General features: G+C 37.9%; 1 protein-coding gene across 1 annotated transcript; it reads right to left on the bottom strand.

Annotated features, from left to right (window-relative positions):
- Positions 1-806: 806 nt before the first annotated feature.
- Positions 807-24290, bottom strand: LOC132152174 (girdin-like). Its single transcript, XM_059560938.1, has 25 exons — positions 24096-24290; positions 22076-22176; positions 20351-20456; positions 15281-15350; positions 14570-14628; positions 14377-14460; positions 13938-14078; positions 13534-13700; positions 11651-11732; positions 11210-11368; positions 10900-11046; positions 10637-10778; positions 9749-10434; positions 9535-9662; positions 9267-9414; positions 8818-8970; positions 8417-8578; positions 7556-7833; positions 7229-7372; positions 6218-6404; positions 5845-5990; positions 4804-4896; positions 4487-4707; positions 1974-2039; positions 807-1889 (listed from the first exon to the last, which is right to left on the bottom strand). The coding sequence occupies exons 1-25, from the start codon at positions 24153-24155 to the stop codon at positions 1591-1593; spliced, it is 4029 nt and encodes a 1342-aa protein (XP_059416921.1). The 5' UTR covers positions 24156-24290; the 3' UTR covers positions 807-1590.
- Between the last annotated feature and the right edge of the window lie 3393 nt (positions 24291-27683).

Below are 27683 nucleotides of genomic sequence, written 5' to 3'. Positions count from 1 at the left end.
CACGGTAATATCAAAGCACTTTTTGTATCCTTTTTATTCATCTGTAAACTGACATTATTTTACAGTAGCTCAAGGCAGATTATTTCCCTTTGTGTGATGTTTTCTGGTGTTTCTGACCTTACTAAATACAGTGACAGTGTATCCCACAGGAAGGTGTTGCGACGTCTTCAGTTCAAAACACAACCACGCGGTGGCGATAAAAATCATAAAGAACATTGCTATGTAATAATTGAATGAGTAAAATTAACATTTACAGTTACTTTTCTCAGCAGTTGATTCAGGGTGAACCAATGGCATTTGTTTGCGCTTAATGGGGAAAACATTTTTGATTACTGGGGTGGATTTCTATTTGTATTTCAGAAAGAATTAATATTTTTAATGAATACCTCTAAACAGTATTAATTACCGTTTTATTAATACCTTTACCTTTTAGTGTTCAAATGTCTCCTATGTCAGTAAACGAGCTGACATTTCAGTAAACGAGAAGTTTAACTTACAGAGCTCCCAAAGTCATCAAAAACCACATCGTCTCATAGTGAACCTTATTATTATTAATCAAATATCATAGTCTTTTTTAATGTAGGAAGCATGAGGACAAACCAGCACAACAAACAAAGGAGCAGGTTTTATTAGGTTAGAAAGAAAACATGATACAAGTAAGCAAGGTACAGATATACATGTAGACTACTGTTTTTTTTAAAGCAAAGGGTGCATTTTTAGCTAAAAATAACACTGCTCTTCTATACTGCAAAAGGGAAAATTACTGTATACAATATACCAGTAGACAGAGCAAATAAATCACAACAGTTTTGATGCTACATGCTCAGAGGGACATTTGTATTTAATTTTCTTTTTTAGATTTAACCTTCAAGTCATTTGAAGAAAAAAAAAAAGGGATCAGTTACCACATAGCAAAAATGCAAACAACATTCTTACAAAATATGAGGAGACAAAATAGGGAGTGATAAGGGAAAAATATATGTGTGTCATCCAAAACAAAATTAAGGACCTTTGCTGAGGATTGTTCAAGGATGAGGATTGTTTATTGGCTTCCTGACAGATTATGCCTGAATTCACCTCAGAGATGGTCTATATAGTATGGTCTGAATAAGATATCTGTATTTATATGATCTCGGTATAGCCTAAATGTTTTACAACTGATTTCAGGTAAAGGTGTTTACATAGAACCTTTTTCTAACTGGTATCAATTCAACTTCACTCACTGAAAATTGTGTTTGTAAAGATCGAATCGATGGTGAATGCTGAATCAAAAAGGTTTTTTGGTTTGTGGTCTCTCTCTTCCAACACAGGGCTTTCTTTTAAAAGCTCATCACTGGGGTGAGGCTGAGGTTCAGCACCATTCTTACTCGACAACGAGCCCACTGACTTCAGTGGTATAGTGCTATGGACACTGGCACGTCGACTGTTGCCCTCTGATGGTGAGATGACACAGCTGGCACGGGGCAGAGTGGACAGAGCCTGGCCTGTTTTACGGATTCGCACTGGTGTAACAAAGCAGTTCAAGCAGCCTGATACGGAGGAGGACTTCCCCTGCGTCTCGAGAGCAGGTTTAGAATCAGACTCTGTACTTTACACGCTCTGAGTTTTATACAGTCCAATGGTTGCTTTGTCCAGCTTTTGGGCTGAACAGTCTCTAGTGGATCTCCCACTGCTGGCCCTCTGTACCCCGCTCCTTGAGGAGCAGTAGCCCTGCCTGAGCTCCTCGTGGTTGGGTCGGGCTGGGGAAGGGGAGTCACTGAATCGTTGCTGGCTGGACGAGAATGGATCTGGAAGGGGGCTGCTCTCACTGGACCAGGCCTCGTTCTTCTGGCTCACGCTGAACTCACCACTGCTCACACTTGGGGCACGACTCGATTTGCCATTCAGGCCTGGTGAAAATGAGAGGAATCAGAGGAAGTTCAAGTTCAACAGGATCATGCAACACTCTTTGTAGTCTACAGACAAAGTCTTACCGTTATCTTGGCCTTCAGTGCCATTTGCAAGCCTTGGTGTAATTGTGTCTCCTTGAAAATCTTTCCCTAAAGTCACAAATGTGTAAACACAGAGTTAGATACTCTAGATATACACTGTGTTCCAGTTATTCTTTAAGACAGGCTTATCCAGACAGGCTTTTATTTTGCAAAGCACCAAAGTTGTGAAATGGTGGTTGTCTATGCGAAAGTTATTGGTCAGCCAGAATGTTTTTTGTGGTTGTTAAGGTGAGTTGTTATGGTGCTCTGGTTGCCACGGTGTTGCTATGCAGTTGATAAGGTGTTCTGAATGGTGTATAGCATGTTGCTGTTGTTTAGGGTTGGCTATGGTCTAATGGGTTGTCAAGGTGTTGCTGTGCAGTTGTGGTGTTCTGGATGTTTTTTTTGCATGTTCTTATTTAGTTTCTATGTTTTTTGGTGGTTACCAGAGCATTGTTTTGTAGTTACTAAAGTGTTTTTTAGCCTGTTGCTAAGTGGTTGCTGTGGTGCTCTGCTGGTAAGGCATATCAATTTCATGGCAATGTAGTTTCTAAGGTGTTTGGACTCCCAAGGTGCTATGGGGTTGTGAAAAGTGTTCTAAATGGTTTTAGCATACTGCTGATATGGTTGACATACAGTACAGACCAAAAGTTTGGACAAACCTTCTCATTCAAAGAGTTTTCTTTATTTTCATGACTATGAAAATTGTAGAGTCACACTGAAGGCATCAAGGGCTATTTGACCAAGAAGGAGAGTGATGGGGTGCTGCGCCAGATGACCTGGCCTCCACAGTCACCGGACCTGAACCCAATCGAGATGGTTTAGGGGTGAGCTGGACCGCAGACTGAAGGCAAAAGGGCCAACAAGCGCTAAGCATCTCTCGGGGAACTCCTTCAAGACTGTTGGAAGACCATTTCAGGTGACTACCTCTTGAAGCTCATCAAGAGAATGCCAAGAGTGTGCAAAGAAGTAATCAAAGCAAAAGGTTGCTACTTTGAAGAACCTAGAATATTACATATTTTTAGTTGTTTCACACTTTTTTGTTATGTATATAATTCCATATATAATTCCACATGTGTTAATTCATAGTTTTGATGCCTTCAGTGTGACTCTACAATTTTCATAGTCATGAAAATAAAGAAAACTCTTTGAATGAGAAGGTGTTTGGAGTGTTTTTTTGAAATGGCAATGGTGTGCTGTATTATTTGCTCTTCTGGCTGATCTTCCTGCTGCCAAGAGACCTTATCCAAACATCCCCCTGACTGCAGAAGGTCATTCATGGCTGAGATGGAACATGACGAGATGAAGATGACATGAGATGAGGTTTATGAAGCTCAAAGGCGATGCAGCATTTGTCTTGAGGGAGTTCAAGCATTTATCTTGAATTATCATATTCTCTTCTCAAGAATAAACTTGTAGAATGCTAAAAACAGCTTTGCTCATATTTAAGCCATGATGACTGATGATCATTAACCTTATTTTTAAGTAATCATGTATTCAAATAAAAAGCAATGAAGGGGAAGGCATAGCTGTTACAGGAAGGGCATGATGTAAAGTCTTACACAGAGATTGCCGGAAGAGAGACTTGACTTTGTCTTTATCCTTTAGGTTGTTACCCTTAACATGAAACATTTTCAGGGTGCAGACTTGATCATCACAATGGAAAACATAAAGACAGGAAATGAGGGAGGAAAAACACTACAATAGGAAAGTTTGTAAACATTGTGAAAGAAGGAACGAACATGAAAATCACATACACATACATCACTCATCTTTACGACCTACTAGGAAAGTTAAGACATTTTGCTAAATTCTATGATTTCATGCCATGTGTTTCACTTGTTTTAAAGTGGCTATTTCATTTTAAAAGATTTTTATTATTAAATATGATTAGTTTTTTTGCTTTAAAGCCAATTGATGTTGTTTGAACGAAAAACTTGTTAATTTATGGAAAAGAAAAAAAAGTCATACTGTTTTGGAATGACAGGAGGATGAATAAATGAAGATAGGATTTCCCTTCAATGTTTCAGGCTTCTGACATCAGAGTTCTGAAAATTCAAGTAAGCATGTTTTCATAGAGCTCTTTTATCTCAAGGAACTTTTGCTTACTCATGTGACCCTTCAAAAATGAGAAATATTTGTGTAGAAAAGAATGGAGGACCAAAGAAGATGATGGAATCACAGACTTCACATAAATCAGGAAACATGGGTCAAAATGACTGTTTATTTAGAGGAACTAAACTCTTCTTTAAGTTTTCTGTGGCAGGTTTGCCTAGAGCAGAATTTGAGGAGTTTTCTAAACAGCAGAGGTGATTTGTGGGGTGATTTACAATAGTAGCTATTCTTTACTAGGCTACTCCATGTCAGCCGTCTGCCACAAATTGTTCTGTTCTCCTTCTCCTGACCTTGGGATGTTGGGATGAAGGGTTGGCTGCTGATTGAGTGGCTTGTTTCTGGATGTTCCTGGCTGGAATGGCTGGACTGTGACAGTCTCATGTAACTGAGGTTATACTTACTGCTGCTCCTCTTAGGGGACACGGTGTCACCATTAAGAGAGTTCTCAGATTCCTCAGAGCCCTGGGAACCCACAGAGGAGCCGTTGTTGTTGCAGCGCAGGTCATCCAGACCCTCACATGACTCGGAGCGGAGCTGTGGAGTTGAGGAACAAACATGCTCCTGATTACGAGTCCTTGTCTTCATCAACTTCCTCATCTTCAGCGTTATCCAGTTTCCCCGTCTACATTGATTAAGTGTTTGAAGACAGAAAGCGTGATAAATGAAAACCAAACAAAAAACAAAAAGCCTCTGGTAACATCACATAATGAGATGGTACCTGCGTGGAGGTGATGGGTCATAGAACTTGTACTGATCCAGGATTTTCTCTTCCAGCTTTTCCTTCTGCCTCCTGAGTTCATTCAGTTTGTCTCTGTCAAAATAACATAACAGTTATTCTGTTGCTTTTATGCCATAATGTGCCATCTACTGTACTCTAAAGTCTTGATGTCCAGTGTCCACAACAATGTGATTTTTCCAGTTGTTTGTGATTAACTGGATAAGGATTTTTACAAATATTTTTACTCATAGTTTCCACCTGATAAAGTATTGTAAAGCTGTTTATATATATATATATATATATATATAGAGAGAGAGAGAGAGAGAGAGAGAGAGAGAGAGAGAGAGACTTTTTATCAGTTTTATTGTTTTTATTTCAGTTAAAGTTTATTTTAATGTAACAACGTTTTTTTAATGGTTTTATTTTTAGTTAACTAAACTAATTATTTAAAGAATTCTTAAAAAAAATTTATTTGAAATTGTTTTAGCTCATTTTAATGCTTGTTGTTTGTTCTCATTTTAAATCATCTTGAGGCCACAGTTCACTACCTAAGAGCCACTACCTTTTTTTTCTACATTAGTTCTGCATTAAGTTATGTTGTTTATTATAGAAAAATATACAAAAATGTCATGCTCTAAAAAGTTAATACTCTTGTTAATTCAGTGCACAGAACAAATAGTGGTCAGTTTATCTGAAAGTCAACCCATATTTACTGTCGTCTTGGTCATATTTTTGACCTTGCATTTGTTTATAGTTTATAGAGGATAAGGATTTTGGAATTTGATTGGCTTCAACCATCAGCAGATAAATTTGTGCTAAAATACCATAGTCTGGGCACACAGATTTCGACGTCAACAACTAAAGATATGGGTATTGTGTCGTCTTCCCTTTAATAAGTTATGTATGAGACTATGCACAAATAACTTTGGTAATAAACCATAATGTGAGAACCACTGCTTTGCAGCTTTTTGAGAATATTAATAAGGTGTCTTTAACTGATTTCTATGCTGTATGGATTAACAAAAAAACAATGTCTCTCACATATATTGTCTCTGTTCCACATGGAACAGGTCCTTGCTCTCCATGGTCTGATCAAGCAGGGTTCGGATCTGCAGCATCAGGCTCTGGATCTGGTCCAGCAAGTGTCGGTTTTCCTCTTCCAAGTTCCCCTTCAGCTGGGTCAGCAACTGAACAGAAGCACAAAAGGAGGTGATTCATCATGGACTTACAGTATTTAATTAGTAATTTTTTTAAGAAGCACCAAAGTTAGGGTGATGGCAAGACTTTATTCAGTTTTTACCAGTGTTAACCAGCATAAACCAGCCTGGATGATGACATGATCTGCAGGAATGTAGGAAGATGGAAGTAAATCTTCCTAGAAAATTCTGCTCGGTCTGAATGAACTGCTACGCACCTCACACTGGTCGGTCAGTTTAATGCTGGTGATTTCCAGCTGCTGGTTCTGCTCTTTGAGTTTGGACAGCTCTGATTCCAGCAGCGTTTGATCCAGTTTGCAGGAGTTCAACTGGCTCTTTATGCTCTTGTGCTCAACCTGAAGTTCCTCATTCTCTGCCAACAGCTTCTGGTAGGTTTGATTCAGCCTGGGTGGAGGATAAAGCAAAATGTTTTGTGCAGATAATCATATAAGATGGTAGACAATTTCTTTATTCATATTTATATATTTAAGGTAATTTTATTACTGTAGTAGATTAACACTAGCTCTAAAATACAATGTTTGCCATTTGTACACACTGTGCTTTAAAATCTTAATTTGGTGTACCCAATCAAAAATGTCTCATTATTCTTTTTGACATCTTGTTTGATTTCACTTAGAACAGGTTTTGCATTTCTTTTTGTAACTCATTGATTGTAGGCCTCAATTATCTGAGCTGATGTGCACTTCTGTTTTTAAGTGAAAAAAATCATTATTTGTCGATAGTTAAGTCAATGTTCACTCAAATACTAATGTGCATAAGCTCAGATCAATGAGACCTATAATCCATCAGCTCCCAAAAGAAATACAAAACCTGTGCTAATTGAAATAAAACAATTTCATAAAAATACTGAATTCAGTATAGCATAATGTGAGATTTATAAGCAATTTTTATAGACCTATCATTTTTGGACCTGGAAAAATAATCCCCAAAATGATTACAAAAATTATATATATATATATATATATTGAAAGTTGGTATAACCTGTGTAAGCGAAATCAGTAAGTTTTTGTCCAATGCGATAACACTAACTAGCATTTTTGGCAAAAAGAAAATCCTCTCTGGGTCAAAATGACTGTAACACAACATAAAGACATAACTGAATTCCTTCATGTTTAATGTGACAGCTATTTTCTAAAGTTGGTGTACACCAAGGAAACAAACACACATACAGTACAGTATATGAACACAGACACACACACAACACTGACCAGTCTCTCTCGTCTTTGAGTTTTTTGCACTCTGCTGTTATGTTCCTGTTTGTGCATATCTGATTCTGCATCTTCTGCTGTTCTTCTCTGAGAGCTGTCTCTAGCCCCTCCAGCTGAGTGCGCTGCTGAAGTAGTGTATTATATCTGGAAAATCACAAGGCAGGTGTAAACAGTGGCATAGTTTGATAGCATTTGTCTATACATACTACAAAATGCAGCACAGAAGCAAGAATATATGTATTAAGTGCTTTTATGTGGCTTTATATCCTTAGAATCAGCATCTTAACCGGGCACTGTAAAGACTGATCTAATGGTGAGTGGACTAACCTGTCCTCCAGTGATCTGTGCTCTATCTCCAGGGTTCGGTGACTGTTCTCCATTGTTGAGTACCTGTGAGAGAGCACCTCCAACTCTGCAGCCTGTCTCTCATGCAGGACGCTCAGACTCTCGTGGTCTCGTAGAAGAACTTCATTAACGGTGCACAGATCTTCTCTCTCCCGTATCACGCTCTCCCTCTCAGCCTCCGAACTCTGCCGTTCCCGCTGTGCATGTGCATTATGAGCCATCAGAGAAGAATTCTGGGAAGATAAAGTGGACTTCTCTACCTAAGAGAAATTGAGGATTTTTTTCACCAGGGAAGCATAAAATTAATCAAAACTAACAGTATTTAGTAACTGTATTTATAGTGTTATAAAAGCTTTCTATTTCAAATCAACAGTTATTTTGAACTTTCTATTCATCAATGAATCCTGAAATAAATACGGTTTCCACAAAAGAATTAGGCAGTGCACCTGTTTTCAACATTAATAATAGGAAGAATTTTTTTCTTGAGCACCAAATCCCCATATAAGCAAGATTTCTGAAGGATCGTGTGACACTGGAGTAATGGCTGCTAAAAATTGAGCTTTACCGCCACAGGAATAAATGACCTTTTACAATACATTCAAATAGAAAATAGTTATGCAAAATTGTAATAACATTTCACAGCATTACTGTTAGAATGTATTTTTGATCAAATAAATACAGCATTAGTTAAGCCTTAGTGTCTTTTTTCAAAAACATAAAAAATGTAACCACCCCTTAACAATACCGATTCTGTCTATGTCATTTTTATCACATTTTAAAATACCTTCATCTGTAATATTACCAGTGCTTTTAAGGCAATATGTCTGGTTTAATTTGACTCACCTGTAATTGTGCATTGTGTGTCTGCAGTGTTGTGTTGCTCTCCTGCAAGGAAGCAGTCTGCTGTTGTAACGCAATTATTTGTGCCTGCAACCCATCTGACTGCCTCTGCAATGTCTGCAGTTGTGTTTGCAAAGCTTGTTTCTCAGCCTGAAGAGTTGCATTCTGCACGAGAAAAAACAAAGGCAGATATGTCTAATTTCTGTAGTTTAACTAGTAGAGCATGATGCTTGAAACATGAATGTTGTGGGCTTGATTTTCAAATGTACATGTACTGACAAAACATGTCTATCTTAAATGTGCTGAGGTTATGAAGCTGCTTATCAGGAATTAAACATTACTCATGCTAAAATTCCTCTTTAAGTATTTAAACAGGTGGACCCTGGTTCTCACATGAGACTCACATTTCTCTCCACCTCAATGAGTCGATCTTTGAATCTGAGCAATGCCCATGTGGCCTCCTGACTCTCTCTGTGCCATGTCCTCTCTGGTGGAGAACACTGTCCTGCCTTTTCCTCCTCATCCCTCTGAAGCAATGCCTCATATTTCTGTTTGACCTGCAAAAATGAATATATTTGAAGAATCCAAAGTTGCTTTGGATAAAAATAAAAAAGCCTTGGCTTGGCCTTTTTGCTTGCATGAGCATTATCTCGACCAACCTAAAAAATTACAACTCAACCAACAGTTTTTAGCCCAAATTAAGTGACGATTTTCATTAGATTTTCAAAATATTTAAAATATTTCCTTTTATTGGTTTTAAAATATTTTAACGAAACTGTTTTGGTATTTCCCCATTCAAGCATGGCTACCAAATAAACTTTGGTTTCTTGCTTTGGACTTGGCTTCAACTCACAGTTTTAAGATCAAGTCTTAGTTGCTGGTTTATCTTTGCCGATGCTTGCAGACGGGCCTCGAGGGCAGCCATTCTCTCTTTCTTAATCTTCAGGGATTTCATTAGAGAAGACTCCAGCTCTGACTCTAACTGCTTACACTGACTGAAACTGGAAGAGAGTGTGACGGAGACAAAGACAAAGGTGGTCATTCGACATTTCTAAGGAATCTCTGGCATTAAAAAGTATCACCTTTGGCTTGTCTGAATGTATAAGTGAATGTCTGCATACCCCTGGTCTACAGTCTCATGATCTTCTATTCTTGTCTCCTGGGGTAACCTCATCCTCTCTAGTTCATAAGTCAAATTTTCAAGATCAGATTCTTTCTGGTGCAATTTAAACCTTTGGTCCAGTAGCTCCTGGAGTGGAAAAAAGTTAATTTGAGAAAAATAAGAGAACACTGAGAAAGTGTAATTATCTACAAAGCCTTCTCTGTAGTGGTAACCTCTCGTAATGTCATCAGCATCCTCTTATCCACTCCAGTCTGCTGAATCAGCTCCTGGTTTTCCTTCTCTAGCTCTTTGTTCTTGGTGCAGGCCTCACTAAAATAGTTAGACTTTTTAACCAGGGTACGGTTCTCCTTCTCAAGGACCACCAACTTCAGGTTACTACAATCCAACGAGACCTCCTTGATCTTCATTTGCTGCTGCAATCTCCGATTCTCCTTCTCCAGACAACTCCTATCTTGCTCCAAATCTCCGTTCTCATGCACTAGACCTTGGTTTTTTAGATCTACTCGTAGTTGGTTTTGGATGAAATTGACTTGATGACTCTGGTTCTCAGTCTCCAATTCGTGTACCTCTACTTCAAGACAATGAAGATTGCCGTTAGTATTTTCCAAGGATGTATGTTCTGTGTCAAGGGAATGATTGCTAGTCTTCAGAGTTGGTGTGATAATTTGGCCATTGTGCATGTTGGCAAATGCTGGAGTAGATTTGTGAGTCTTACAGTCCACTATGTCCGTCCTCCCATTTTCCTTAGTATGTTTAGATTCAGAGATGTTTTCATCCAATGGATGACTGGCTCCTTGAAGTTCTTCCAGGGCCTTCAACAACCTCTGGTTCTCCTTCTCCAGTTTCAGCAACCTGCTACATGTCACTTCAGTTAGCTCTTGGCCCAAAGATTTCGACTCTACAAGCACAGACACATATATTAGGTTTATTCAAGTTTACAGTTTTTTGCAAGCTACCGTATGCTTCTATGTAACCGCAAGATCTTGGTTCAAAGCAAGGTTTGGAGTAGCATAGGGTCTTATTCAATGGCACAATGGTTCACAAGCATTACATTTTTAAAGATGCTTTGTCAAACTGGCAGTGCTAATGTTTATATATACCTGAATTCTGTTTAGGGTTCTTGGCGAGTTCTAGCTCCCAGCCCAAATGCTTTGATTCTTCCATAGTCCTTTTCTGAGAGAGCTCCAGTATGGCATTCCTTTCCAGCAGCTCCTCTGTTCGTCTCCTATTCACAGTTCTTTCCTAAAACACATTAGAGAGCTGAGTCAAGCAGATGAATGATAGTTTGGAATGGCAAGAATTGAAAATGGTACATAGTAATACTGTGGCAGACCCTTTTCATGGATCATTTCTTCTTCCTCACCTCTTCGATGTCATGAAGTTTTGATTCTAGTAGGAGGTTGTGTTTCTCTAGATGGTGCAGTTTGTCAGATCGTGCTTTGACACCCTGTAGCTCTTCCTCCAGCATGGCTTTACTTTCCATCAACACCTGATTATCCTCCTTTAGCTCCTGTCAATGCCAAAAAAAAAGTCCTTTATTTTGAACAAATAACTGTAGCCTTGTTCAGCTTAAGTTAATCCTTAAAAAAAAGAAAAAATTTAAAATGAAATCTTACTAACCCCAAACTTTTTAATGGTACTGTATGCACACATAAACATTGTTCTATACGCACCTCCAGTTTGGCTTTGTAAAAGTTCAAGTTGTGAAGTTTATCTCGGTAGCGAGCCACTTCACTCTCCAGTTTGTCTGCTCTGATGGCTCTTTCTTTCATCGCATCCAGCTCGTCACGGTACATCCTGGCTGTTCGTGCATCTGTTAACAGCTGCATGTTCTTCCACGGACACCCCAAAAGTAGATGAGATATGAAGCAAGGTAGATAAAATTTACATTAAAATAACAATTTTAGCAATGTATAAACAAATATGGCACAGCCGAACTGGACATTAGTTTATCTTTTGAAAGTTAAAGTTTTGAAGTTGTCATGTCTATAACATACAAGCATATGTGATAAAGAATAAACAATAATGTAGCAAAAAATTAATTGCGACAAAAGTGAAAGTTAATCATTGGAGCTTTAGATCAGTCATATTGTAAAATATTTTATTTTTAGTACCTCTTGCTGGAGTCTTTTAACCTCCGCTTCCACTCTGTCCAGGTCCTGCCTGCAGTCTAAAAGCTGTTCACTTTTCTCTTCTCTGTTGGGACACAGGAAGCAGATGTTTCAAAGATTTAAAAAAATGCTATACTCACACAGATTCAGAGGAGTGTTTAACATGCAATCACTTAATCAGAGAGAGAGAAAAAAAAGTATGTAGATAATTACACACCCAAACATGTGTGCACATAAGCATAAGTACATGCAAATAAGTGCTAATATAACCACATGCTACTACAAGCACACACAAGACAACAAAGAGGCACAGCCATCCTATGTTTGACCTATGGATACCCCAAGATTAAAAAAAATAAAATTATATATATATGAATCTGAATCTGTGTGAGTATTGCATTTTTTTAAATCTTTGAAACATCTGTATTACATTGTACTGTTTTTTCATGTCAAAGTTTCAAAAAACAGTACAATGTAACACAGAAAAAAACATTTGCATTTGCCCTAAACTATACTGGTTTACTAATAAAGAGTATTTCCCTTTCTCAAACAGATGGCACACTTGCATTTGTCTGGACCATACAGTACATTACACAGACAGTGAGAGACAAATATCTTACGCTATATATTTTACAGTGCAAATTATGATTGAAACATCACATATTCACTTTAAAAGACTGAGAAAGCCGGGTTGTTTTGTTATGACATCAACTAAGTGCTGCTCAAGGGCTACTCCAAAATAGATGCTCAAGGATCCAGCAGAATGAGCAGTATTGTACAGCGGGTTTGTGGATAGATGGAAAAAATTGATGGATGGAAGGATGGATGGGTGGAAATGAGGTGGGTCGACTGTCTGCAGCATAACACTAAGAGGATCAAAGTGGGTCAGCAGAATAAGGACGGACTGTACCACTGTGCCCTGCACTGTGCCAGGGTCTATTTAATCTGGGACAAGCTTCCTACATACATTTTACTGTAACCACAGAACTAGCTGATTAATCAGCAACCTTTATTTATTATCAAATAAGTAAATCAATGAAAATAGGAAAACACAAATGATTGCATTTTATTTAAACTCTAGTATAGTGCAAATGATTATTAATCGCAAAACATTGTTTGAAGTAATATGAGGTATGAATAGTTCAGCCATGAGACTCTTCTCCCGTTCTGATTGGTTAATTCAATTCAATGTTCCCAGCCAATCAGATTCATATAGTCATTACAGTTTACTTATATAACCAGGACTTATTCAATGAATGGTATGTCTGCATGCTATGCGTGTCCCCATCTTACCCCACCTCTTCCCCAGCACCACCTGTCTAGATCTGCTATGGGTGATCTTCCTCTTACTAACAGTACCAGCATGATTCCTTTTAATTTTATGATCAGAGCGTTAAGCAGAAGACAAAATCTACTTGCTCTGCAGCAGCAGCAGCAGTGTAGCAGATCTAGTCCACCAAGACCTACAGACATTCTATTTACATTAATAAAGCTTTTATAAACTATCCCAAGAGATGTCATGGATGAAATTGTTTTGTACACTGGAAACTAAATATAGGCTTTCAATATTAATAAATAATAAATAAATAATAATTGTAAAAAAAGTGTTAAAAATGTAATAAATAAAAAATATTTAATAAAATTATTATGAATTCTGAGCAATGCATATATGGCTGCCAATATATTGTCTATCATCAACAGTTAATGTCCCCAGGAAATGGCTTGATAAGTGCAGCTTTCTATTCTTTGTTGATATATTTCCTATTGAAACAGGAAGTGACAGTCATGACCCATGGTTTTCAGCTTGCTAGCATAAACACACAAGTTTGATCATTCATTGTATCTGTGCATGTGTAGATCCTTTTAGTGTGCCTGCATGAGCTCACAGTTCCTGTCCGAGGCATTTGATCCTGGCTTTAGCATTCGCCAGCTCTAGTGCCAGATGTTGCTGGGATAAAGGGAGCCAGCCACTGGTGGACACTTTGAGGGAGGAGTCATCACCAAACACTACAGACTTCATCGTCTCTTTCCCCTGCATCAACTCCACGATGGCCTACCAGCAGAGACAGAAAAAGTGAGAGGGGGCAGATGAGAAAATCAATTAGTTAGCCATCTAAACTGTTTTGGTTTCACACAATAGACATTTAAAGTCCCATGCACTGGTGTTTATAATTTAATGAACCAGTTAATATTTATTTTCCTTCATACTGCAGCCAATAAACCTTTTTGAAATTGCATGATCATCTCCTAAAAATTAATAATTTAATAAACTAATAATTTAGCCACTTACCTCAAATTGCCGGTCTCGCTGGTCCACTAACATTTTGAGATTAATGCTCATACTTCTGCAGAGATTTTCCCATTCCTCTGGACACAGACCCTCCATCCCCAACCAGTGCAGATCAAACACGTTCTCCTGACAATGAGTCACCTGGAGTGCAAAACAAATTTATTAAAAAAATTCAGCATCAATCAGTATTTCGTATAGCTTTATACAATTACAAAACATTGTATCATCTACATTCTACTCAATTCAAAACACCTCCTGGCAAGAACGTGCATAATAGATAATAGACGTTACATGCTGCTGACAATCTGAAAACAAAACGGTTTCTGATGTATTAGAACATGAGTCCAATCAAATATAATTACTACATGACTCTACAGATAATCAGCCATATGTGCCATTTTTGCAAAGCAATTGTTTTTCTTGTAGCCTATTCTAGTACCTTTTGGATATGAGCTGCAATTGCTGCTTTTGTGTCAAAATCAAGACTTTGTATCTTCTCGATATACTCCTCTTTTCTTTCACACTGTAAAACAGCAACAGTCAGTTTTAGGTCTACACACTAGGGGTGGTACTGCTTCATTTTAATGAAAATGTAGTTTAATATAATCTATGTGTACATAGTGACATATTACCTGCACAGCACAGCCAAGCAACAGTAGCAGCAACTTCCTGATCTCTTCTAGACCTTCCTCTAGAAAAAAAAGTTTTCATTTGTCAATACAGTCAAAACAAGTGCTTTACAATGGAATACAAAATATCCTGTATTTGCTTGATCACAGTTATCTGGTGCATTTCAAGATGTTTTTGAAATATGTCTCTTATGATCAGTAAGGTTGCATTTTTTGAAATCAAAAATACAGTAATATTATGATATACTATTACAATTTAAAATAACTTGTTTTGTATTTGAATATATTTTAAAATGTAATCTATTTCTGTGATGCAAAGCTGTATTTTCAGCATCATTACTCCAGTCTTCAGTGTCACATGATCCTTCAGAAATCATTCTATCATGCTGATTTGCTGCTCACGAAACATTTCTTATTATTATCAATTTGGAAAACAGTTGTTTTCAAAAGAAATGCCTCTAGATACGTACACATTTTATTCTGAACACCTGAAACCATAAGCGTAAACTGTCCAGGGGGACATTAAGGCAGTATTGGGAAGGACAAGAAAGTATTTAAAGGATTAAATAAAATTACAATTAAACATAGCAGCTTTATGATTTCTGTAAGAGATCCTAAAGAATTAATCATGTGTCCATCATTAGAGTCTAGCTAATGGAGCTATTTTGCATTTTCTGAGAATGTTTTCTTTATTTTTTTTAAGAAATGACATACCACAGACTGGGTTCCTGCCCAGCAGCAGCACACTGGGAGGAGGCATCATAATCAGCTGATGCAGGGTCTCCTACAGGAAATAGGATGCAAAATCAGAAACAAGAGATGAGAGATGAGATACACAGAATCTTGTCCAAAAATCAGCAGCTCTGAGTTTTATTACAGAGCAAAAACAACCCCAGCTGCCATCAGTTTCTTAGCATTCAATCGTTTTAAGCGATAAATTACAGGCAGCACCGGGGACTGGGGGAAATTGTTCAGAGACATCTCAAAGGGTTCCGGAAACTTGTGTAAAGGCACAAGGGGGATGGTTTAAATCAAACCAAAACAGTGTTTGTGAACATTCATTACAGAGCATTTGAGTTTAAATCAGCATGTCAATATATTTTATTAATTATTAAAGAGCATTATTTAATAATGTATAGTGGAAGGCAGATGTCCCAGAATGTTCAGGGCTTTTTAATATTTAAGTTATGTTAACACAAATTGACAAGGCCTTGTATGGTTGGACTAACTTTGCCTGTCACTTTTCCATAAGGGAAATAGTTAATGCCAATTCTTCTTGGGCAAGATCGTTTTCGCTGAAAAAGCTAGATCATTGATTGAACCCTCTGAATTTCCTCAGGCTAACAAAACTCAAGGGAAGAGAAGTCAATTCCAAAGATTCAAGATGCTGAGCACAAACAGCTCTGCTACATGACACAGTATTTTAAATTAACTTTGCATTTAGATTTGCAAAATGTGACAACTTCAAAAAAAACAAAAAAAAATTAAGTAACAGGAAATAATTTAATTATTAGCTTGTCTGTTTTTTTTAGGGTACTTTCATTACTTTGACCGCTTTAGCCGCCACCATGAGAGACAGGACCAGAGATGTAAAATGGGTCATTTTCCAGCTTTGCTCTGGGCCATTGCTGTTTCCTAGCTACTGATTACACAGATGTTGGCTTGGCGCACTGATATCTAGGCCAGCCTCTTTGAGGGGAGCTTGTAGGTCTAGTGGCAAGGCTATTTCCACACGGACAGATGTGCAGGATGCAGGGTGGATGGCAGGAACTTTAGGGTATCCACCTAGGGTGCCTCCTTTTGGGAATACGCAGATTCCAGTATACTAAATACATTGACATTGAACTTGCATGCAGCAAAAACATGTTTGAAAGAATGACTAAGGGTCATACATTAACTTTTTTTCCCTGCATTGTATGCTGTACTTGGTGAAATCACGCTCGCCTTATTTATACACAGAGAAGCTAACAGGATGACAAGATAACAAGAAACACCTGTGAAAGCAATCAAGACAACCAATGAAACAATAGGACTACACGTTGACTACAAATGACACTCTAGAAAGGAAGTAACACAAGTCCAAACACAAGACAGCGGAACATGAGCCAGATCATGACAATATGTGACCCTGGACTACAAAACCTCTAAAAAAGTCTTAAGTATCAATTTTTGGAAATTGATATTTATACATCATCTGAAAGCTGAATAAAAAAAATTCTATTTATGTATGATTTATTAGGATCGGACAATATTTGGCCGAGATACAACTATTTGAAAATCTGGAATCTGAGAGTGCAAAAAAAATCTAAACACTGAGAAAATCACCTTTGAAGTTGTCCAAATGAATTCTTAACAGTGCGTATTACTAATGAAAAATTAAGTTTTTATATATTTTTTTTTGGTAGGAAATTTACAAAATATCTTCATGGAACATGATCTTTACTTAATATCCGAATGATTTTTGGCATAAAAGAAAAATCGATAATTTTGACCCATACAATGTTTTTTTGGCTAATGCTACAAATATACCCCAGCGACTTAAGACTTGTTCCCTTTCGAGGGAACTTCGAACTGCGTCCTCTAGGGGGCGCTTTGGGGAACACCTCGTCGTGACCCGTGTCTGAAGCATACATTGAAAAAACACCAACTTGTTGGCCGGCCGGCAACAGCCTCAGACGTCACTACCGGTGCGACTATAAATCAGCACCGGGAGAGCACGTCATTATCTTCTTCATCTTCACTGACTGTTTTGTTTTGTTTGAAGCGTGCATCTGAAAGAACCGGTATGGGCAATCTTTCTCTGTTTATCATGGCGACAACTAGCAAACATTTAGACGTTGTGTGCATCCGTGTCGGCGTTATTTGACACCCGATGACAGACGCGATCTTTGTGTCATTTGTTTGGGTGAAGAGCACGCACGCGATGTCTTTGAGGAGGCAATCTGCGTGCATTGTGAGCGTTTTTTCATTGGAAAAAGCTCCGCTCTCGTTCGTCTCTCTTCTGAAAGAAAAGGGGAAAAAAAGGCAGCCATCTGCTTCCCGCGGTTCAGGACCTGTCCACATTGAGGCGTGGAACAGAATGAGCTTGTGAGAATACAAGTGGATCTGTCTGAATGGTTTAAAGAGGGACTTTCCCTTTCGCGCTCGTAAAAAAAAAAAAAGAAAGAAAGAAGGGCGGCGGACGAGAGAGAGAGCATCGGGAGGATGATGTTATATCTTTAACACGTTCTGATACTGAGGTTAGTGCTCTGCTGGGTTTTTACCCAGGAAAAGCAGGAGATATTTGAGGATGGTGAAAAAGCTGAGGCTGAGCCTTCTCAATTCTCCTGCCCTGCGTATGTAAAGCTGTTGGAGGTTATTGAGCGAAAATTTAAAAAACCTTTTGAACATAACCCTCCAGCTCAGGTGAGCCTTTTATTTCTGCATGATCTCCATACAGAGATTAAAAAGAAATGAAAGATGCCGTTGTCTTCTCGCATAATTTATAAATAATTTTTATCTGTGAAAATATTTCTTTCTGCAGGGGAAACATCCTCTCTTAATCTCCCTCCTTGCCATTTAAGCCCCTTCAGAAAATCATCTCGCTTAAATGGCAAGGCATACGGAGTAGCAGGTCAGGCTGTGGCTTTATTACACACAATGCTGGTGCTTCAAGCATTTCAGACTGATCTGCTAAGAGACCTGCATAGAGGCAGGGGCCTTTTTCTGATCAGGTAGCTGAGCTGCGTCGCACCACAGATCTCTCTCCGTGCTACCAAGCAGGCCGCCTCCGCCATGGGCAGGACTATGGCGGCCATGGTGGCAGCGGAGAGACATCTGTGGATGAACCTGGCAGACATCGGGAGGAAAGAAAATGCTTTCTTCTCGATGCTCAGGTTTTGCCTTCTGAGCTTTTCGGTATTACCGTTGAGACGGTGATTTGAGAAGTTCAGGGAGACGAAGGCGCACTCTGCTGCTTTGAGATCCTTCGTTCCACGAAGGTCCAGGTCTGAGCCCGAACAACATAGGGGTCCTGGCCTGTCTCGATCTGAGGATCAAAGACGGGTACAGAAGGCTAGTGTCGCAACTCGCATTCCTCCCCCACCTGCGGGCAGGGGTTAGAGGAATCGTGGGTCACGAGGAGGTAAGCAGAACCTAAGGGGTATGATCTAGACGATGCAACGTTCTCGTCCGAATCAGAGTGATACCGAGGTATCTACTCGTTCCCTTTGGGGATTTTTAACTTCTGCTTTTATCCTCCCCTTCCTAATTCCCCTGTAACCACCAGCTCTCCACCTGATCGAGGTTAGGTGGAAACCTCTCGCATAACAGTCTCCTATGCTGGTCCTATAATGTTTTTATGGTTCTATGTTCATAGCAACCACCTGACTGATGGTCCAGACTAAAGGAGGCGCCCCTTGAGCGGGGCTCCAGCGCAGGAGGGTGGGTGAGTAAATGTATATACTCTCTGTATATACTGGTGGTTACGTGTCTACTAATAAACTCTGTGAGTTTCTTTTGCAGTGCTCAGTTACAGTGTTTTACTAAACACTCGCCAGCACCAGCCATCCGGCTTCATGTTCCGGTATCAGGCGGCTGAGATCACAGGTTTCTGAGGGAGCCTCCTTGATCATCAGGCCTGGCACAGCACTGCAGGGAATTTCATGGATGTCCGGCCAGGTCACCCCGAGGGGTCTCCTGGCCGCTTATGGGTGCTGTTGCATCTAGCGGGAAGTGGAGGTGGCAGTTACAGAAGTCTTCTTGTATATGCTGCATCAGGTGATGCTCCCCTCGCCCGAGGTTTGTAAAATTGAGCTTGCCTCTCCCGTGAGATTCAGCGCCTCTGCGATGCTTAGGAACCTTTAAGTACACACGCTAAGCTTTGTGTACTTTCTCAAAACCGCAAAGACACGCAAGACTCTGCAAACTTTCTGAAATCTTGTATGATAAGGGTTACTTAGTGCTTGGTACTTAGTGCTCAGTTGGTACTTAGTGCTCACCATGATTCTGGCCTGCACTCCCCTCAGCATGGCGGCGTGGGTATACTGTTCCCCAAAGCGCCCCCTAGAGGACGCAGTTCGAAATTCCCTTGATAGGGAACTGTCTCAGGTTACATATGTAACCATAGTTCCCTGAGTAGGGAACGAGACACTGCGTCCTCTAGGTTACATATGTAACCATAGTTCCCTGAGTAGGGAACGAGACACTGCGTCCTCTAGCTCCCTGCCATGCTTCGGACGCAAGCTTCAGATGAAGAAGATAATGACGTGCTGTCCCAGTGCTGATTTATAGTCGCGCCGGTAGTGACGTCGGAGGCTGTCGCCGGCCAACAAGTTGGTGTTTTTTCAATGTATGCTTCAGACACGGGTCACGACGAGGTGTTCCCCAAAGCGCCCCCTAGAGGACGCAGTGTCTCGTTCCCTACTCAGGGAACCATGGTTGCATACGTAACCTGAGACAGTTTTGTGGTCCAGGGTCACATACAGCCTTGAAACACTAACTATATCAGAGATGAGTCACAACATTACAACCACTGATTCAAAGCAAATGAATAAATAAATAATAGATAATACCAATTTAGAAAAAATGGGGAAACAATGTACCTAAACTTTTTTTTCTATTATAACATTAACTTAATCTGATTTCTCTTCTGGAATTATGGGTAGAGAAATTCCTTAAAAATTTATTCAGCAATATGTATATATATATATATATATTCTTCATATTTTACTTTGCACTTTGCTTTTAATAAATGTTTTTATTATTTTTATTTTAAATTATTATTTAGTTTTCTCTGAGTCTTACCTGGTAGTATGATTTGATGTGGTAAATGAGAACAGACAGGTTTTGAGCTCTCTGGCCAACGTCATTGTTCACTTTGTTTAAACCTTGAACAGTCCCTTTGGGATTTCTGTGAAAAAAAAAAATATGACATGAACATTCCTCTAATATAAAATCAGCTGAGAAAGAAGGAACTAAGATGTCCTGTTTCTGAAGACCTGTTTAGTATATTAACCTGGACAAAGGGCACGAGTAATAATAGCAACAAAACACAATCCGATCATTCATTCCCTTTTTTTCCCACATGACTTCATTCCTCAACTAGCCAGCACTAAGGCAGACACAGACAGAGGCAAAAGCAGCAGCATTTAGTTCAGGTTAAGTCTTGAGACTTTAACTCCTTTAGTTCAGCAGCTCAACGTCCGAGTCCTGACACAGTGACCGGAAACACTGCTGTACCTTGATAACCTTCAGTCTGGGATGTAGTTCACACACCACCATAAAAAATAAAATAAAATAAATAAATAAATTCTACAATCAAGCTCACATTCAACAGCCTCCCTGAATCTGTGGGATTACTGTGGCTAGCCTGATACTGTAAGGTTTACTACCTCACCATCTTTACAGATTACTTTGCTTTTAAAAAAACATGTTCTCGGCATAAACTGTCCTTGAAATAGTAATGAAATGCATGTTACCTAAAGTCATGGTTGGGTTTTAACATTTAAATACAGCTATGGATACTGCCTATAGAGTACGCTACCTTCTAAAGCAGCATCCTAATTGGCAAGGAACTGATTTATGGAAATAGAATTTAGGGCAAAAACAACCTATCCATATGCACCCATCCAAATTCTGTCCAGCCGAATAGTCTGACGGACCGACTACAAAGTGTTCCTTCATGACCATGACAAAGCATACAGTGTTTTGGGTCTCCTGCATGGAATGAGTCTTTAAAAGCTGAAACACATGCTGTCTATAAAACTGCCCGATATTACATGCAAACGACACTGAAGGCTGGTGGTAACGTCACAGTATGGGGTCTGGAATGGGGGCACACACATTTGATCACATGCAGAGGCAACCTGTGAACTGAAAAGTCAATGAGGGAACACTTTCAACAATATGCCCTTAAGCAAAGCACTCAACTAAATGTAAAATTGCTTTGGATTAATAATTTAGGCTCAACCGCTAATTATATGTGTAATAAAAGTTTCCAGTGACGTACATACTGTTGAAAAGTTTGGGGTTGGTGGTATATCTCTTATACTCACCAAGTCTGCTTTTATTTGATACAAATACAGTAAAGCCAGTAATAATGGGAAATATTATTAACAGTAAAAAAAAATGTATATATATATATATAGTGCTACTTAATTTTTATGTGGGAACTGGAAACTGATAGTTTTTAGGATTCATAAGACCACAGCATTTATAGAAATCTTTTGTAACATTATAAATGTCTTTTTAGTACACTTTCTTTCAAAGAAATGTAAAATTTACTGACCCAAATTTTTCAATGCCATATAGTCTCTGCTGGTTGGTCTTTGTTGGTGAGTGTTGTTGTATGTTTATGTGGAGCATTTGCTGCAAATCCAATTTCCCGTTGTGGGACAATAAAGGTGCTTTGACTTTGAGTATGTCCCACAAAAAAATAATTTAAGACGAGATCACTGTGTATTCAAACAGAAGCTTACGATACTGAGTTGAGTGCTAAGATTATATAACTGTGTGCAGATGGATACTTACATTTGATTCATGACCTTGTTCAAGAATATGCCATCCACTAATGCTGTGTATTCATAGAGCATGTTCCCCTCTCTGTCACCAAGCTGACCAAATGTCCTAACCTGTGGAACACAGATATATATGAGAAGTTAAAATGACATGTCATGAAGTGACAGCAGTGCGACATGCTCTTTAAAAAACTATCTTCTACATAAACAAGTAGCTTTGTTGCATTGTGAGAATGAGACATCATATTAAGAAACTACTGCACATGGAATATTCATAGTTCATTAATCACGCTGTAGGGTGATTTAAGAGAACTGCACAAATATAATTATCAGGGAAGACTGAGCTGGTCGCCACACTTCATTTGAGTGAATACAAAAATGACTTTATTTATATAGAAAGCATATTAAATGAAAGTAAAGTGTCTACTTTAATGTTTCAAATAACATTTGAGAAAGTAAAAAGTCAATATATGGATAAAATAGTGTTTCATCGTCATTCAGCATAACAGACATATTTATGAAAAATAAAACATACTTATTCTGACTTAAATTTAAATATTTAAAAGAAAAAACAAAATATAAAGATGCAAACTTATTATTTTTATGCTTGACCCCCTTTTGTCTTTATATATATATATATATATATATATATATATATATATATATATATATGTATATATATAGATAGATAGATAGATAGATAGATAGATAGATAGATAGATAGATAGATAGATAATTTAAGAATTATCTTCTGCTCACCCATCCTGCATTTATTTGATCCAAAATACAGCAAAAACATAAATATTGTGAAATACTTTTGCTATTTAAAATAGCTGCTTTCAATTTGAATATATTTTAAAATGTAATTTATTCCTGTGATAAAAAGCAGATTTTTTTTGCATCATTACTCCAGTCTTCAGTATCACATGATCCTTCAGAAATCATTCTAATATGCTGAATTGCTGCTCAAAACATTGATTATTATCATCGTCATCGTCATCGTCATCATCATCATCATCATCATCATTTATATTTAAAACAGTTGAGTACATTTTTTTTCTGGATTCTTTGATGAATAGAAAGATCCAAAGATCAACATTTATTTGAAATAAAAAGATGTTGTAACATTATACAATTCAAAAGCTTGGAATCAGTATCTTTTTATTTTATTTAATTTTTTTGGTAAAGAAATTTTACATTTTTTCGCAAGGATACTTCAAATTGATCAAAAGACATTGATAATACAGACATTATGTCAGATATATGTCAGATAAATACTTCTGAACTTTCCATTCATCAAAGAAACCTGAAAAAATCTACTCTAACTAGCTGTTTTCGACATAATAATAATATATATATATATATATGTTTTTTTTAGCAGCAAATCAGAATATTAGAACGATTTCATAATCCGATACTGAAGACTGCAGTTATGGTGCAAACAAAAAAATTAAAAATAAAAGATCAGCTTTGAAATCACAGAAATAAATTACATTTTGAAATATATTCAAATAGAAAGCAGTTATTTAAAATTGTAAAAAGATATTAATATTCCACAATATTACTGCTTTTGCTGTATTTTGAATCAAATAAATGCAGGCTTGGTGAGCAAAAGATCATTCTTTAAAAAAAATTTAAAAAATCTTACTGTTCAAAACCTTTTGACTGGTGGTATATGCATATAGCCTATATATGGCCTATATGCACTACTACCAGTCAAAAGTTTGTTTATATATATATATATATATATATATATATATATATATATATATATATATATATATATATATATATATGTATATATATATATATATATATATATATATATATATATATATTTATATATATAAACAAAATATGTGTTCACATCCATTTTTTGTCAGTGTATCAGAGTTTGTCATTCATGACAATCACACAGCGTATCTTCCACAGAGATAGCTGTTATGCTAGCTCAGATGTTCTGACACATTGATACAATCTGATACAACGTTTGCTATGTTCTGTACGTAACAAACAAAAAAACTGCAACTTACCCAAGTGACAAGAGGGCTGCTCATGAACTGCGCTAACATGACTGGAATCTCACCCTCCATATTAATATTAAACGATCAGTGATATTTCTAGTCGGAAAGCACACAATCCATGTCAATCCATCACAGACGGTTTACCCTTCTCCATAAGCAGCCGAGCAGAGGAAATGTAGCTGCATCACTGAACAAGGGAAATATCTGAAGTACACAGCGATGCGATGCAGGATTTCATATTCATAAAGCTCGTTCCTCGTCAACAAACTGGCATTCGTTATTAGATTGAAAATAAACGCAGAATGTTGCCTTTTAAAATGTTCCATTCAGGACTGCGGCATCCTCCGGTCCCGGTCAGACATCACGCCGAAACTGCGGTGCGTGTGAAGGGTGTTCACTGCTGGAGCTCCATCCTCAAATAGGCCACCAGTGCATGTTGTATGTGAACTTTTAAAGTAAAAACCGCTGCAATTAGAAACCAGATAACACAGGATTTTAATAACTAAATGTAAACTTGAGACACTCAGACAACTCAAAAAGTCTAGTAAAAAAAGTTTTAATAACGTTAGGTGTTAATAGGTTTTAATATTTTCCGTCCCACGGCATCCGTCTTATCCGGACAGCAGTAATATCTCTGACCTTAATCTGTATCCTCCTGTCCAGGTGTTTGTGCTTTAAATCGTCATTAAAATGAGTCATGAGAAGAATAATGACCATATCCACACATTCTGTTGAGGGCCGACCTAAATTGTACCGGAAGAGCTATATCTGTAGTCTGGAAAAGGTTAAGACATTATTAGGTAGTTTGTGATATTAATATCTCATTATATAGATGAAAAAAATTTTACAGCACAAACTCACTGAATATGTAATGTAAGGGTTTGTCGCCACCTTGTGGACGTGTTAAGAACAAGAAGTCCACTTTGGCCGAATGGCCGTGCATTCTGGCGCATGTTAACCGTTAAGATTCCGCCAGACTGTAGCCATAGAATTACACGCAATTATACAACCATGAAGCTTTGAACTAACCGTGTTGTTTCGACCTCACAGGCAGAAGCAAATCATTTGTTTTCAAGCGCTTTAAAACTCTCAGTGCTTCATCGCAGTGATGGCAATCTTTACAGATATTTACAGGCTCACCTTGCTCCTTTTTTGGTACCATCGCTTTTAGTCTTATTATTCTCATCTGTCCTGTTCTTTTTAAGACATTTGTCTGTGTAAACCGTTAAGAATAAGAAAACAGATAAGAAATCGTGAACATTTCGCACTGGCACCCTCCAAACCATAGACTGTAAATTATTTTAAAGGGTTAGTTCACCCAGATAGCAAATTTATGTAATTAATAACTTACCCTCATGTTGTTTCAAACCCGTAAGACCTCCGTTTATCTTTGGAACACAGTTTAAGATATTTTAGATTTATTCCGAGAGCTCTCAGTCCCTCCATTGAAGCTGTGTGAACGGTCTACTGTCCATTTCCAGAAAGGTAAGAAAAACATGATCAAAGTAGTCCATGTGACATTAGAGGGTCGGTTAGAATTTTTTGAAGCATCGAAAATACATTTTGGTCCAAAAATAACAAAAACTACGACTTTATTCAGCATTGTCTTCTCTTCCGTGTCTGTTGGGAGAGAGAGTTCAAAACAAAGCAGTCTGGATATCCGGTTCGCGAACGAATCATTCAGTTCACCAAATTAAATCTGAATCGTTTTTAACGGTTCGCATCTCTAATACGCATGAATCCACAAATGACTTAAGCTGTTAACTCCCTCTGAGTTAAAACAAACCAATATCCCGGAGTAATTCATGTACTCAAACAATACACTGACTGAACTGCTGTGAAGAGAGAACTGAAGATGAACACAGAGCTGAGCCAGAGCTGAACTGAACTGATTCTTTTGGTGATTGATTCTGAACTGATTCTGCGCTAGTGTTATGAGCACGGGTAAACCGAAGGCTTGATTCAAGGGCAATCATTGCAAATGACGCCATTATACGTCGAGCGCAAAAGAACCGGTGAACCGTTTTCTTCAACCGGTTTATTGAATCGAACTGTCCGAAAGAACTACTGGTGAACTGATGCAACCGGTTCTTCACTCGTAAACGAGTCAGTCTTTTTTTTTTCGTTATCTGGCTCAGCTCGGTTTTCATCTTCAGTTCTCTCTTCACAGCAGTTCAGTCAGTGTACTGTTTGAGTACATGAATTACTCTGGGATATTGGTTTGTTTTAACTCAGAGGTAGTGTCAGCCACATTTAAAAAAAAGTGAACAGCTTAAGTCATTTGTTGATTAATGCGTATTAGAGATGTGAACCGTTTAAAACGATTCAGTTCGATTTGGTGAACTGAATGATTCGTTCGCGAACCGGATATCCAGCTGCTTTGTTTTGAACTTTCTCTCACAACAGACACGGAAGAGAAGACAATGCTGAATAAAGTCAGCGTTTTTGCTATTTTTGGACCAAAATGTATTTTCGATGCTTCAAAAAATTCTTACTGACCCTCTTATGTCACATGGACTAACGTTACTTTGATAATGTTTTTCTTACTTTTCTGGACATGGACAGTATACCGTTCACTCAGCTTCAATGGAGGGACTGAGAGCTCTCGGACTAAATCTAAAATATCTTAAACTGTGTTCCAAAGATAAACGGAGGTCTTACGGGTTTGAAACAACATCAGGGTAAGTTATTAATTACATAAATTTGCTATCTGGGTGAACTAACCCTTTAAGTTAGACTATCACGCGCTCAGCTTCCGGTTTATCATATATGGACTGCCTGCTGTGAACGCGCAAAATGATTGACAGACAGACAGAAGAGATGCATTATTTCTTCAATCAACATTAATATTGTAAAATTAAAGGGATAGTCAATTAATTAATTAATTAATTAATTAATTAATTCTCAAATGTCCTTCTAAAACTTGTATTCTTTTCTTTCCTCTGTGGAACACAAAATACAATGGAAGTCAGTGGGAACTGAAACAGTTTAGATTTTCATGATGTGTTAGAAGAATGAAGGAATTCAGGCAATTTGTTACTGCTTTGAATGTGCCAAATAAATTGATCCCCCAAGAGAGACTTTAAATTGATTTGGTTGTGAGAGATGTTTGCTGACAGTCTGACACAAATAACTGAACCACAACAGTGAGAAATCAATGGGACATATGTTGCCTATTTACAACTGGTAGTCAATTTTTAATAAACTCTTTAATATTTAATTATAATAGTTGGTTAATAACATCATAAATTGTGCATTCCATGTAAGAATATCTGTATTTTGTGTACATGGGGCCATAATTCATTTCAATATATGACCCAAGCTGCAGCAAGCAGTTTTGTTATGTGTAATTATATGTATACAGTAAATCATAGATGCATTATATCATAAGAGGTAGTCATCCAGAAAACAACAGCAGCTACAGTTTATGGCAGCATACAGTATATAAGGCAAAGCATCAGGCCATAAACTACTGATAAATGCAACATATATGGTCTGTATTATAAGATCAACAATCAGCAGTGACTGTTTAATAAAAATATTACTGTTCCGTTAAAATAGTCAATGAAAGGATAATATATAAAGCTACATATGAAA

The sequence above is a fragment of the Carassius carassius genome, chromosome 10 (assembly GCF_963082965.1).
Source record: "Carassius carassius chromosome 10, fCarCar2.1, whole genome shotgun sequence".
Taxonomy (NCBI): Eukaryota; Metazoa; Chordata; class Actinopteri; order Cypriniformes; family Cyprinidae; genus Carassius; species Carassius carassius.
Note: the sequence above shows the minus strand (reverse complement) of the source record. Positions and strands in the feature narration are given on the sequence as shown.